Below are 15,408 nucleotides of genomic sequence, written 5' to 3'. Positions count from 1 at the left end.
GAGTAGATAAGTTATAAATGGTGCAATTTAATTTTAAAACTAACTTTTTCATATTTGTGCAAAGTTGCTCTAACATGGATATTCATGTTTAACATACTCTAAACAAACCACATATTAACTCTCAATGCCTCAACGTGACTTGAAGTGGCATGCAGAATTTTATTTATCATAGCTAGCCACAGGGTCATCTGCACTTCCTTGCTGAGATAAAGGCTGTCTTCCTTAGTCAGACTCTCTGAGAACTACTGTGTCTTAAGTCTGTCCTAAAGTGGGACACCTTGCTAGAAATGTTTAAGTTAAAGGCATAACGTATTTTCATTATATTTCAGCATTTTTGTAAATGGTGGTGATAATAGTACATCTGTTTTTGAGATAAACAGTATTAGGCTTTGGGAAATTTAAATGGAGCAGTGACCTCACTATAGGGTCACATTAACTCAAAAATATGTCCAGATACTTCGGTTTTAAAAGTAACACTGATGTTACAGACCTCATTCTTTATTCAGTAACTGGTGTACAAGCGTAGCTCTACTGCTTTTGAGTTGCAGATCTGAATCAGAATCTGCTTATACACCACAAGTCTTGTGGTGATGCTAGATTATGCAGATCAGTTTTTTGTAACATATATAAAGTTCTGAAATCTACAGAAAAGTATAGAAGGAGACCAGCAAAGAACCGCGTGTCAAATTTTGTGCTAGTGCGCGGTTACGTTTTTCTTTTAAACTTTGTGTGAACAGTATGATATTTTTGTCGGTTTGTAAGTAATTTACATTTTTACAGAACCCTTGAACTATATGCAAGATGAACCATTTGCTCACTTGAATGAACAAAATATCGCAGGATGAATCCTTTAAGATACAGCGCATGTTGGGTTGCTTTAAGGCTAATGAATGGTTGAGATGGACTACTTGACAGTGTTTAACACTGGTGCTGAGGGTAAGTATAATATTCAGTTCCTTATTGTTGTATTAGAACTTTATGTTTATAACATTGTAGGATGTTAATGTAACCAAATCTAATCAATCTTACTTAAGTAAAACAAAAGGCAACCTGTAACTTATTTTATTTTTTAAATTAGGTTTAAGTAAAGTTTTTGTTTTGCTTCAGTCACTAATTGCTGGTAAGATTACTACGTGGAATGGAAGAGCAATGTCACTGAAAAGATAATAATTAATCACCACATCCTCTGTTTAGATTTCAAATCACCCAAGTCTTTTGCACACTGCACACGTGATTCAGGGTTTGCCATTCTAATAGACATTTTTCACAGCAGACATTTTGACACATCATAGCAGTAAAAGCACAGGCGTAGCAGATAATGCTAACAATGGTTACGTTTCAATGTAGTGTCTCATTAAACAATGCCAGCTAGCCAGCCTTGCACAACACCAGGGCCCTACATTTCCACCCAGGCAAACTTCCCTGTGCTCTAAACCCTCAGGGGCCCCAGAGAAGGAAGCAGGTTTACTGAGTTTTTTGGACAACTGTGCTGAGTGAAACCAAGAACCCACTCGAGTCTGAATCACGGACTGAAAAAATAAATAAATAAAAAGCTGATCTAAGTTAAATTTATGATAAGGAAGTTAAATCTGCTTCTTTCAACACGCACAAGAACTTCTATTCGTGGTATTTTAGGATTAAGATTATGTTAGAGTATAATTGTAAGTACAGCAAAACCAAGAGGTAATGGTGATGTGTCAGTGGTTAGAAATGATTTTGCTTGCTCAGTGTAGGGTGCAGATGTATTTGTAGATCTACATGCGTGTGAGTTCAGTGTAACTAAGATGCAGTTGTTTACTTGTACCCACTAATTTCTTGGGGGTATTTTTTTTAATTTGTTTTACTTGAATCCTGCAGATGATGATGAACCACAAATTTGCTTCTTACATTGTATTAGGAAAAGCAGATACGCACTTGCTGCCATGGTGAATTTTGATAATTCAGATGGTGGTTATGGAAAAGTCCATGGTGTTTAAACCTCTTAAGACCTACTGACCTGCCAGTGGGCGAGTCATTTAAACTCCTGCTCTCCACCCAAGCTTTGTTCCAACTCACAACTTAATGTTAAATCCTAGTCAAGAGTCCCATGTTTCCAAATATACCAAATATATCAGGCTGATTTTTGAATTTTTAGTATATGATGCTCAAGACATTTAGAAAATGTCCATTTGATGGAATGGTGCAGCCAAAAAACGTGGAGTCTTTGTATTGTTTCACTCATAGACTAATAGACATTTTTCACAGCAGACATTTTGACACATCATAGCAGTAAAAGCACAGGCGTAGCAGATAATGCTAACAATGGTTACGTTTCAATGTAGTGTCTCATTAAACAATGCCAGCTAGCCAGCCTTGCACAACACCAGGGCCCTACATTTCCACCCAGGCAAACTTCCCTGTGCTCTAAACCCTCAGGGGCCCCAGAACCCCCATATTTATTGCATGTCATTTGGTTTTTGGCAATTTCATTACTTGCAAATTTGCACCACTCAAGTTTATGTATTTAACTTGAATTATGTACTCACATAGTGCATATTCCTAAATAAAGTTTTATTTAATCATATTACAACAGAAGAATTGACACACACAAAACCTGAAGTCAAGTAAGATTGTTCCAGCATAGGAGTATTGTATAGTAATGGGGATCAATATGGACTCCATAGGAGCCTAATCCAGCCATAGTTTTGTGTGACTTGAGTGACCTTTCATGTGCTACTCAGCTATGAAACAGCACACATTTACTGCACACAATTACTAAACATGTCAGAACAAATTAAATGATCATAGACAAATAGGCTACAAACATGAAATGCTATGCCATGGCTAAGATTATGTAACAATTACTCTGGAGGGTTTCAGAAATGGCCCTGTTTTTCAGTTAGTTTTTCAAGAAAATTCACATAAGACTTAAAATGCAATGCAGCTGTATTTAAGCTCTGTTGTATAATGAAATCCTTTAAGTGCACTTGGCTCCAGCTCCCCCTACTGTATAAAATTTCACAGTGTACATTTGATGCAATTAAACAAACGCCATTCTTTTGTGCTTTGTTTCATTTTACTACCGTTTCGTTCTGTGTAAATTGAGCAAGAGCTGTTCATTGATTGAGTCATTTTTACTATCTTTCTGCTGGAAAAGCACATGAGCTGTGAGTTTCTGTTAAAATGGGATTGAGTGTATTATTTGTATTGTAGTTAAATGTATGTAGGACAAAACTGTACTAAAAAGTAAAGCGACAGCGTAGTTCGCTGATTTACTCCTTGGTGTACGTGCTGGACATTTGTGCATGTAAAAACAGGAAATTGAATAAACTAGGTGACGTCATTGGTGAGCGCCTCTGCTGCTGGCCTTCGAAATGGGCTCGACTCCTTAGCCTCGATTTCTTCAATTGTCCCTCTGCATATCAACTTTTTATGAAATAAGCCTGTTCGCGATGACATTTGGAGGTACGTCTACACAACGAGAGAAAGCAGAGACATCTTTGATAGGCATTCTCCCCACTGCCATGTTAGTGGTGAGCAGATGTGAGTCGAGCAGGACTGGAATCAGTTCATGTAGCTAGTTGTAGCTGTGCTAGCCATGTAGCTAACTAGCCGGTTACATTATAGTGATAACTAAGTGGCCTCATATAATTAGCTACTATTAGCTACCATTTGAACTCACCATCTATGTTCAGTGTTAGTGTACGAGGTGTCATGCTGCCACTTCTGTGTTTACGGGAAAACGATGACTCTTAAGTTGCTAGCTAACTTTAGCCAAGTCAGCCACTAGCTAACGGTAAACAGTTACTCTGAAGTGAAGTGTAGCGGTAACGTTAACTGGAAGAAAACTCTGAATTGTAACTAAATTTATAAACCAGAGGTTTTCTGTTCAGGGGTGTGTTTCAGGAAGCAGGTTTACTGAGTTTTTTGGACAACTGTGCTGAGTGAAACCAAGAACCCACTCGAGTCTGAATCACGGACTGAAAAAATAAATAAATAAATAAATAAATAAAAGCTGATCTAAGTTAAATTTATGATAAGGAAGTTAAATCTGCTTCTTTCAACACGCACAAGAACTTCTGTTCGTGGTATTTTAGGATTAAGATTATGTTAGAGTATAATTGTAAGTACAGCAAAACCAAGAGGTAATGGTGATGTGTCAGTGGTTAGAAATGATTTTGCTTGCTCAGTGTAGGGTGCAGATGTATTTGTAGATCTACATGCGTGTGAGTTCAGTGTAACTAAGATGCAGTTGTTTACTTGTACCCACTAATTTCTTGGGGGTATTTTTTTTAATTTGTTTTACTTGAATCCTGCAGATGATGATGAACCATAAATTTGCTTCTTACATTGTATTAGGAAAAGCAGATACGCACTTGCTGCCATGGTGAATTTTGATAATTCAGATGGTGGTTATGGAAAAGTCCATGGTGTTTAAACCTCTTAAGACCTACTGACCTGCCAGTGGGCGAGTCATTTAAACTCCTGCTCTCCACCCAAGCTTTGTTCCAACTCACAACTTAATGTTAAATCCTAGTCAAGAGTCCCATGTTTCCAAATATACCAAATATATCAGGCTGATTTTTGAATTTTTAGTATATGATGCTCAAGACATTTAGAAAATGTCCATTTGATGGAATGGTGCAGCCAAAAAACGTGGAGTCTTTGTATTGTTTCACTCATTAAAACATTATATGTAGCCTAAACATACAGCTTCAAAGAAGAGTTTGTCAAGCAGATACAGAATATATGATACGTTTTTCACAATACATTACTATTCTGTGTAACTCTAGAGAAAAACAAACATCCATAATACCTAAATAAGTTTTTAAACAGCAGCAATAAATAATATATTGTCATTATATGTTATTGTGCTTTCAGTTTCACAGTTTTATAGACTGCTGTGATTAAATGGTGTGTACTGAAGTGCATGTAGTTAACACACTCATCAACATGAACATGTGAGCCATCATTCAAACAACCATAAACTGGCAAAAGGCAGAACTGCCAGAAAGCAAAACAGTTCAGAGTATGTGCAGTAAAAGGACATACGCACTAACTCAACAGAATGACTATCCTAGAAAATCTCGTGCAGGTGAGGTTTTGGGTATTGGGCCAGTCTAATGGTTTATTTTTGCTGCTACAAATAAACTCAGTAACAATATTCTCTGTCAGTTTCTGTCTCTGCAGTGACAGATGAGTGTGGCAGCGCCATTAATGCTTTCCATCTCTAATTTAGCATAACCTAACAATCTGTCAGTGACCATAAATGATTCTCTCACAAACTTGAAACTAAATATTGTATAATTTTATTGTAATTTAATCTAATTTGTAATGTATATTAATAATTTTAGCACTGATGTGATGAAGCAGTATGCAAAAAAGACTGGAATTGTGCTTATAGATCCTTTTTATTTATTTATGTAATTTTCCAGGTGAATTGGCAGATGAGGTCAGCCAGGTGATTTCAGAACTGGTTCCTGTGCGGGCTGACTGGCTTCCAAGTTTCAGTTCCTGTGCATTATAGTAAAGCTACTCGCTTGGTCAGAGGATTGCAATGAAACCAGCTCATGAGCGCAACCAGGAGTGCCTGCCTCCTAAGAAGAGGGACCTCCCAGTTAGTAACAGCAGTGGATCTGGAGGGGGAGTTGGGGCTGCAGGAGGAGGTGCTGGCAGTAGCGCTGGTGGTGGTATTGGAGAAGATGAAGTGGTTTCCATCCAGAACTCTGCATCCAACAGTGACACTCAGAGAGGGACCTTGTCTGGAGAGTGGCTGCGAGCTCAGCCAGGGCTTCATTATGGAGTGGATAATTCTGATGGCATACCAGCGGTACCCGTTGACCAGTACAGTATGCTCTACAAAGTGGCTCTTCCATCTGTTACCTATTCGTCTGCTAGTCTTCACCCAGTGTTAAGCCACATCTCTCCAACCTACACTGTACACTCTCCTCTCCTGCAGCATCCTGGCCTTTCCTATCCTCCTCTTGGTTATGCCCAGATCCCTCATTCCTCTCTCCAGTTTGTTGGTTCCCCTTATGCAGCGGTACCTTACGCTCTACCCCCTGGCTTTGTCCCAGGATCATTAATCTCTCCCTCAGGCACCATTCCTCAGCCCCACGCTGTGTCCCACCTTGTTCCTTATCCATCTGTCATACAGGAAGGTGTTGTTTCCCCGCCTCCCCAGGCCCAGGTAGCTGCTCATACCTTTGCCAAAGTTGCAGCATCCAGCGGGGTCCCGCTGATGCTGCCTTCAGAGCAAGTTGCCCAGCAGCACCTTGGTACTGTAGGAGTCCTGTCTGCAACAGAGGTCAGCTCTCGAGGGATGCCAGTTTTCTACCACCCTCAGGGCGCCAGGGTTGCCACCAGAGACACCCACAGTGCCCAGCAGGAGAATGAACCAGAGATGAATGGAGGCGATAAAGAGCAGGGAGCCAGGGAGGTAGTACTTGACTTGGCCTACACTGCCAGAAATGCACGTCTGCTGCAGGTAGCATCTAGCTCTGCAGCACAGGAGCACAGCCAAGACAGAGGCCTGCAGAACCGAAGGCTGGAAGAGAGGAGCTCACCTGGCCAGCGCAGCACTCCAGACAGTGACCTGGAGGTATGACACACTGATGGCCTCCTAATGTGGCTATGTTTTCCTGTTAATAATGATAGAAACGTCCATGTAAATGCAAAACCCTTTTACATGTTAAGAAATTAAGAATAACCTGATTAATGGGTAAAATAATATTTTTCTTTCTTTTTCAATCATGGAATGTGTGTGATGTTGTTACATATTGCAGCTTTAATTTTGTGTAAAAGTTGTTGTGTAGAGAGATGGAGAAACTAGATTACTTGTTCATGTATACCCTTAGCTTACTTTCTTAAAAGTTTTTCCAAGTGTGCACTTGTGAATGAAAAGATCCCTGATAGGGAAAGTCGTCTCACCTGATACAAAGAAAATCACAATGCTCAATGTTGATTCCTTCATGTTGATGAAGGAATAAAATATCTTTAAAACATTTATATAGACAGAAATGGTCAACATGGTAAAAAATAACGCTACAAATGAATCACTATCACATGCTTTTTCAGAAGTTGTAGGAAATTAGAATAATTAGAGTCCCTGGCTTTACATGATTACTCACAGGAGTCTGCTGTTGGTGTGCATGTAAATGTAGTCATAGTATTCATAGTGATCTTGGCTTACTGCACCTTTTGCTTTGGTATTCTTATCTTCAGTCATTTTTATAGAGATTTCAGTAGCCTACATTCTTAAATATCTAGAGTATGTCTGTGACTTAATTGCACACCTTCTTACCTCAGTATTTCTAAGACTTAATAGCACGTGTTAATTTTAGACTCTACTTCGTTCCTTGATTGTGTGCTGTGGGTCTGTAGATAATCTGGTAATCAATCACAGCCAGACAATTGCCACTTTGTGCCAAGGCTGTGCTATTTGTGGTTGCTTGGAGATGCTCAGTGAAGCCCTCAGTGTTTCTTTTGTGATGGTGTGTAGAGGAAGGAAGCATGTTGAAGTAAAATAGTTTCCGTCATGTTGGTTTGTGCTGGCTGGCATCATTGACAGCTGATTGCTTATTTGAAACAAACAAACAAGGAGAAATGCCAAATAAAGGTCATTGCAAGTAGCTCCAGACTAGGATTTTTTTTTTTAAATAAGGAAACTCAGAATGACCAGCATTTTTACATTTTTAACTACCAAAAAAGACAACATGCTGTAAATTCCCTACATTTCGCTGCCTAATCAGGAAGTCCCAAAAAGATTCTGTTGTCTTCCTTTCCTGATGTCAAAAATTAAAAAAAAAAATATCTCTGTACACATCCTGTTAGTGGTCTGTTGGACAAGAACGATGTTAAGACCTGTCACGCATCATTAGAAATTGTGTTGGTGTGAGTTTGAGGCTTGAGTGATGAGATGGTTGAATGTATTTGTTTACTGAGCCACCCCAATATTTCATATTTACATGTTGTATTTCAGGCTGCTGTGGGAAAACATTTGGATGTCTTGTTGAAAAACATGTCACATGACTTGTTCAGTGTGTTTCAGCAAACGTAAGGTGTCTGACTAACACTTTTCATCAACTTCCAGGTGCAGCAGGTGGTTGGTCGTTTTGCTTCCTCTAGCCAAGGGGGTATTGGAGTGCGGAAAGAGGTCTCCTTTGCTCCCTTGAACCTCTCTCAGGGTGCCCAGAGAGCCAGAGATGTCCATGGAGAGAGCACTGGTGTAATTTCCGGCCGGACCGCGTACACGGCCCAGCCTGTGAGTTACAGCGACCCCAGAGTGACTAGCCTCCAGCAGCAGACAGGACAACCAGGCCATGCTGTCATGCTTGCCAATGGGCAACCCGTTCTTATTCCCCTGGAGTATCACCTGCAGCATCAGTCCCAACCACCACAGCAACACTACCCAGGACAGGCTAATGATGCCTCAGCCAGCCATGCCTCCACCACCATGGCCTCCCCTAACCTAAGCTTTAAAGCCTCTGATTCTTCAGCCAGAGTGTGCCTCCCTGAAAGGGCGGAGCCGACCATAGCTCAGCAGCAGCTCCCCCAGCAGTCTCCTGTCCAGTCTACAGCAGATGTGACTCAGGCCTTAGCTTCAAGCCTCGCTCCTGCCACGGCTCCCTGCAACCCGTCACACTTTATGAAGGGGGCCATTATCCAGCTGGCTACTGGGGAACTGAAGCGTGTGGAGGACCTGCAGACTCAGGACTTTGTGCGGAGCGCCGAGGTGAGTGGGGGGCTTAAGATTGACTCCAGCATGGTGGTGGACATCCGTGCCAGCCAGCAGAGACCAGGTCTCGTGTCACTTCACTTTACTGTGGGGGAGCAGCAGAGCAAAGTGACCATTGACGTGCCCCCAGAGCACCCCTTTTTTGTGTTCGGCCAGGGCTGGTCGTCCTGCAGCCCTGAACGCACAGCCCAGCTGTACGGCTTGGCCTGCCATCATCTGCAAGTAGGAGACGTGTGTGTGTCCATCACCCTGCAGCAGCAGCTTCAGCCGCAGCAGCAGAAACAACCACAGCACCATCATTCACAACAGCAACAACAACAACAGCAGAACCTGTCCAGGACTTTGAGCAAAAGCAACGCTACATCAGGACCTGGTCACCAGCTCATGGGGCCCCCTGCCCCTCAGCAGTCACGGCCTCAATCTCATTTCAGGCTAGACCGCATTCACAGAGAAAGACAGAGGGATGGAGAAAAGGATGTGGTTGATAAGGAGGAAGCCACACATTTTGGGGTTGTTGGGCACACTGAGTCGCCCATCAGACCAAGTAGGACCTCAGCAGAACATCCAAGGAGCCAGAGCAGTTACCACTTACACACAGAGGGCTCTGCTTTTGCAGGGGCAGGGATGGGAGCAATGCAGGCTGCACTAGGTGCTTCTCAGAGGCGCTGGTCCTCACCTGGCCTCCAAAGATACAATATGAAGGGAGACGAAGGGCCACGCCCTCAAATAAGCACCTCTGGCCACACAAGGCCCTCTTTCATCCCCCAGGAGGTCAAAGTGTCCATTGAGGGGCGCTCTAATGCAGGGAAGTAGCTTCACATTTGGTAGCATCTATAGAGGAGTCTGCCACGAGTAAGAATGAGTCTGACAAGGTGAGAAAGAGGAAAAAAAAGAGTGCGAATGTAGCCTCAGAATGTTTGAGATTTTGCACACCTAAAATATACAAAAATACAAGATCTTTGTCTATCTAGACAGAAGTTCTGGTCTGGTTTGGTTGCCTTGCAGCCAAAGGATACGAGCCTGTGGTTTCCCAGCTAGCTGAGGTCTGACAGGGACATGCAAAGTTGAGTAGAAAGTATGTAGCTGATGAAATGCCTATCATAGTCCTTACACACTGCATTTCTCTTACTCTCTCCCTCCTTTGTCGCCACTTCCTCATACCCATGCTTGGAGGTTACCATCGCATTCAGAACACTCTTGCTTCCTTTTTGACCAACTGTCTCTTTGGAAGACCACGAACTACGAAGAATTTGTTTGTAGCACAGTGAAGTTACCAACTCTGTAGGTTCTGATATATTTTGAAGACCACAGCCAGTGATCTTTTATCGCCTCCATTCCTAAGATTCTGTTTCCTTCAAAAGCATTTACCCAAAAAAGAGTGGAGTTGCTGATATCAGCAGTTCCTGTGGCGATGTTGGCACCGTTGACGCTAACTGTCAGTGTATGTTACATTATGCTTCTCCGGTAGGAGTCTAAAACCGCTTTTGTCAGCAGAGATACTCTCTCGGTCTGCAAAGAATGGGATCCTCTCTCAGGCCAGGTGTGGCGTGTCCCACTTGTCTTACAATCTGAATAGTAATAAATCAATCAGTCTGTTCAGCAATCAGGTTCCACTCCCAGAAAAAAAATCTGCTTTCATTACACACCATCATGCCCTCTGGTTTAGGCTGAGAGTCCTAACGTGTGTGTGTGTGTGTGTGTTTTTGCATAAATGCCGCAGATTTGAATAACGCTTTGTTCTCCATGATAACTAGAGATATCTTGCATTCCAGTATCATCAGTGAGAATATCCATCACTTAGTGTTTAACCTTTTCCCCCTCAGAGAATCCTTTCCCATCCTGAGCGACACCCTCCCTCCCTCCTCCTCACTATACCTCAAAGCTTTCCCGACCAGACTGGTGACTTTTGATGCAATTTTAAAAATAGTAATTAACGGAGGAGGCACTGGCTGGTCCTCACCAAAGCCACTTGAACCAGAGAGACATTACCCTGTCACATCACTGGCTGCAGGCCACTTTAGCCAAAACCCCAGGAAGAGTTGAAGGGCCTTGTAGTTTGCCTCGGAGAGTCAGTGTGCGAGTGAGTCAGTGATGAGGTGTTCTCTTTGTTCTCAACTTGAGTTACTCTTTGCTCAGTTACCAAATTAAAGCAATAGTTCTTTTTACAGCACGCCACTGTTCTGCTCTCCCCCGAGAATCTCTCGCCGTGCGCTGTTTTATATCTCTATACATCTGAGGTGTGAGATCTGACCTTTTAACCCTGATGTTAATGGTGATGCACTATTTTGCTGTTAATTTTCATTGATGCTTCAGTATTTCTACACAAGCAATGCATGCCTTTGACACATTTCTCAAGAAATCATTGTAGATGAAACTGGTTCTCTTTGATTCTCCATCTCATTGATGATATTTTATCTTACATGGATTTACTCAAGTGCATCTCCAAGAAAGGCTTCACTCTAATTAAGTTGTAATCATTATCAAGTTATCTTCTGTTCTGTCTTTTTGTTTTAAAGTACATGGTCCATAGCTTTTGTACTAGGATATACTTTATCCAGTGGATCTTGTGATTGTCTTATGTTGCACATAGAAAATGTCACTCATTGACTTCACACTGACCTTGTTAATAGGAATCACAGTACAGTAGATGTTTTTTTGTAATGAAGGGAATATGTTTGAAGTATTGGTGTAGGTGTTTTGTGGCGTGAGAGAGAAAGAAAAAACTGACTTGCATTTTTTAACTTGTGTTTACAAATTAGCCAAGATGAATGCTGCAGTTTCCTCCTCCTGACAGATTTTTATCCTTGTCACTGAAATCCAAAAACCCAAAAGGGTGAAATTGAAAATAAGTGCAATTAGACCACACATAAAATCATTCAGAGGTTCATAATGAGACGGCATTCCTCATACAGACATTCCCATCAGAAAGCGTAAAGCACAAAGTAACAGTTTAAGTTACATGGTTGTCAATTGTCTGACTAATGTGTTGTAACCCAGACACTGTTGTGTGTGTGTGTGTGTGTGTGTGTGTGTGTGTGTGTCTATCTGTCCTCTTCGACTCTCTTAACTTTCATATTGAGTAGAGCCCTTAACTCTTCATGGTTCACTGAGTATACAGTCTGACCCTCTGTCAGCAGGTAGAGGGGCCATGAGAGAAGTATCAGACAGAGTTAGCTGAACTGGGACTAGTAGACTCTCATCCTCTGGTACTGTTATTATGAGCAGCTTTAAAGGGTAGGTTCACATTTTGTTTGTCTTATAACAATTCCCACATGTCCATAAAGAGTTATTGGTCGCTGTAATCATTCCTCCTGCCCAAGATTCCTTTCTGATACTATTCCAATGAAAGAGATATGGGACAAAATCAACAGTCGTCTTTCTGTGCAGTAATGCACTTCAAGCTAATATGAGGCTTCAGCAGTCATAGTTAGACAAATCAAGTGAGGATCTTCCAAAGTTAGTTTTTGTAGTACACAATTCACCCTTTTTGTTACTGTTCCTCTGCAGCAGCTCAGAGCTTTTTGTCCCCCATCCCATAACTTAAACTGGAATCACGTCAGAAAGGGATCTCCTTACGGAGGAATGATTACAACGACAATAACTCTTTCAGTTTAGTATTATTTTGAGATAGACTCGAAAAATGTAAACCTATCCAATAAAATGCTTTGCAGTGGGAGTTCAGAAAATGATTTTACTACAGTTAAGACCACCTTTTACCATCATGACATTTGAGGTTTTTTTTTCATGCTGTAAGCAATATACATAAAATCTGAAAACATTTCATGTAGTCTTGGCATTTTCTATGCAGTAAACTCAGTATTGTACCCTTCATTGTCTTAAGTACAGCTCTGAAGCAGTAGGGCAGGTTGGCTGATGCAGTCATTTTACATTGATGTCTGGTTATAGGATTGTTGCTTTAAATGATCTTTCTATAGGAATACAAACCAGTATTTTGCTTTGCTACTTTGTTTTTTGCTCAGTGGTCCCAATCTTCCTACTTATAGCACACTGCTGAGTCACAGATCGGTAAACTTTTATTGTCTTCTTGCAATGCCACACAGTCGGAGCCAAATCACTCAAGACGAGTGTCACTCAAATATTCATGTGTGTGTTCTGCATTATTTTGGCACGATCGCCAAGCCACTTCAACATTGTATTCTAGGTCAAGATGCATTTGATGGGATTTAAACGGTGCAAGCAGTGCCACCAGTGACTTTACCTCCTGTTAATTCTCACAGCAAGACCATCCTGTGCTACCACGAGCCTTTTTTGTTTTTGCCCTCTGCTCTGAGCAGTGTGCCACGTTAAGCAGGAAAGCTCGACTTCCACCAAGATGTCTAATAAATCTTATTCACATCACTGAGTCTGTTGCTGTACGTAATTGCACTAAATGCCCTCCTTTACAGTGTTGTAAAATGAAAACTGTTGGTAAACTGAAGAGTTTCAAAATGTAAAGCACACAAAATCATGGAGAAATCGCAGGTTGTGTGTTTCTATAGATAAATGTATTTTTTTGTATAGATGGCTTTGATGACGCTTGTCGATAATGCCTTAAATTCTGCTTCGTAAAATGTCTGAAATTGAAATAATGGAATAATGCTTCTGGTAGACTTGGTGTTCTCTTTTCAGGCTGTACAAGAGCAAATCATAATTTGTCAAGCCTTGACACTCTTGACATGCTTACAAGCAGAAATTCCCATTTACATTTCTCAAAGGGTGACAGTGAATTCTCTTTGGACCCCAGACCATTAAATCTGCAATTTTCTGTTTGTGTGTTTTTTTTTTTTTTTTCATGATTTATTCCATTACATTTTTAATATACTCTTTATGCTCATACTTACTTTTTTTAATTCCTGTTTTTTCAATGTGTGCAAGTGAAGTAAATGGAAGCTCTTTCTGCACTTTTTACAAGATGATGCCAAGAGTGTCAGCAACGGAGGGCAATCACACAGACTCGCACACATCTGTTGTTTTTTTTTTTTATTGTTGTTGCACAAGATCAGTAGTGTTTTTTTTTTTTTTTATCCCTTGAATTAATGGATTGTGTTTGGCGTCTTGTGCTTCGTCCCACAGTCTCTGGACAACATAAAGTGGGCTTGAATAAATGGAGACAGACAGGCTGCATAAATCAGATAGCTTTCCATTGGTGGTAATGTAATGGTTTATTATGTCTTGTGATGTTGGCAGTGGGGATTTTTACTCTGTGTGAACTGCTTCCTGTTTAATCCAATATTGAACTGCAAAGGTGAATTTAGGATGGTTTTGGTGTCGCTGATGTCTAATTAAATCAGGAGAACGAGAACGGTTAAAAGTTTTAAAGAAGTCTGTGTATTTTCAGATTTGATATTGTACTTTTTTGGCACAAGGTGACACTGCTTTTTATGTGACGTGTAACTATCTAAAAACAACAAAAAACAGCATCTTTTTTTAAATGCCTAAATCTGCAAAATATATGCAATGATGTAAATGTAACATTCAATCCTCAAGTATAATCCAGGTTGTATGAACTTTGTATAGTAAGTTTTAATATTGTATGGCTGTACCAATATGTATTGATCTTTATCAGAAGCCTTAGAGTTGTTGACCGAAAGTGCTCCCTTAGAATACCCTACACCTACCTGACTTTAACAAAGCATTAATATCTCTATTTTGTTGCATTTTTATTTGTACGGTTTTTGAATAAAATAGATTTGTACTGTATATTTGTACCTCTCTGTGAAATACTTAGGGCGTTTTTTGTTTTTTGTTTTGCTGTTTTAATTCTATGTACTTTAAAGACACAAAGATATTGTATTTTTATTGTTACAGCTAACTTGGAGACATTGCATTTATCATGTTTGTTAAGTAAACACAATATAATATATATATATATATATATATATATAAATATAAACTATTATCCAACTTGTGTGCTGTTTCTTAAATCACATTTATGTATGTATTTTTGTCTTTTAGTCTTAAGTGGCATTTAGAGAAAGTTAGTGGTAGAAGAAGTATTGAGATATTAAAGTATAAAAGTACACAGTCATAATTGAACTTAAGTAGAAGTTCAAAAGTATAATCAGCAATATGTACTTATAGTATTAAAAGTACTCAGGAGGCAGCCGAGTGAACCCTGTCAGAGCATCACATGATCGATTTATTATCACTGATGCATTATTATAAAATAATTTTAATGCTGTAGCTGGTTATGGGGGAGCTATTTTAACTACTTCATATACTGTTGGGTAATTTAACCAGTAATACTGTGTCTTACTCTGCAAGTCGATCGTGTTTTTAATGTCAAATCTTGATCTTCACAGTAACAAGTAAAGCTGGCAAATACAGTGGTATAAAGCTATGGAAGCCAATAATAGCCGTAATAATTGGAATCTAATAAGCAACTGAAGGTTATTTATAGTGCAATTTCAAAAAACTTGATTTTAGGTTTTTCAAATTTTGATCTAAAAATTCAAGTAAAAAAAAAATAATCAAGAATTGTACTATTTAAATTCAAAACAAAATTTAAATTTTCACATTTTAGATCAGAATTTGACTAATTGAATTTGAGCAACTTGAATATACTTAAAACACATTGGAGACTTGAATTTGTGAATGCTATGAGATTTTAAAATTGCACCACTTGAAATGTTTCAGTTTCAAAGAGGGTAATTCAAACCACAAACATTCAAATAGATGGTTTTCAAAGTAAA

General features: G+C 40.0%; 1 protein-coding gene across 2 annotated transcripts; it reads left to right on the top strand.

Moving 5' to 3' along the window:
* Positions 1 to 3,288: 3,288 nt before the first annotated feature.
* Positions 3,289 to 14,620, top strand: atxn1l (ataxin 1-like). 2 transcript variants are annotated; one of them, XM_044196870.1, is made up of 3 exons: positions 3,289 to 3,444; positions 5,415 to 6,580; positions 8,072 to 14,620. In XM_044196870.1, the coding sequence occupies exons 2-3, from the start codon at positions 5,537 to 5,539 to the stop codon at positions 9,527 to 9,529; spliced, it is 2,502 nt and encodes an 833-aa protein (XP_044052805.1). In that variant the 5' UTR covers positions 3,289 to 3,444; positions 5,415 to 5,536; the 3' UTR covers positions 9,530 to 14,620. The 2 variants fall into 2 exon arrangements, with proteins under 2 accessions (XP_044052805.1, XP_044052813.1); XM_044196878.1 differs by having other exon boundaries at positions 3,315 to 3,522.
* The last annotated feature ends 788 nt before the right edge of the window (positions 14,621 to 15,408 follow it).

The sequence above is a fragment of the Siniperca chuatsi genome, linkage group LG1 (genome assembly GCF_020085105.1).
Source record: "Siniperca chuatsi isolate FFG_IHB_CAS linkage group LG1, ASM2008510v1, whole genome shotgun sequence".
Taxonomy (NCBI): Eukaryota; Metazoa; Chordata; class Actinopteri; order Centrarchiformes; family Sinipercidae; genus Siniperca; species Siniperca chuatsi.
Note: the sequence above shows the minus strand (reverse complement) of the source record. Positions and strands in the feature narration are given on the sequence as shown.

Excerpts from the sequence above, each read along its gene's own strand:
- atxn1l (XM_044196870.1), top strand. The coding sequence starts at position 5,537 with ATGAAACCAGCTCATGAGCGCAACCAGGAGTGCCTGCCTCCTAAGAAG. Across the intron at positions 6,581-8,071 it reads CTCCAGACAGTGACCTGGAG|GTGCAGCAGGTGGTTGGTCG; the intron begins GTATGACACACT and ends ATCAACTTCCAG.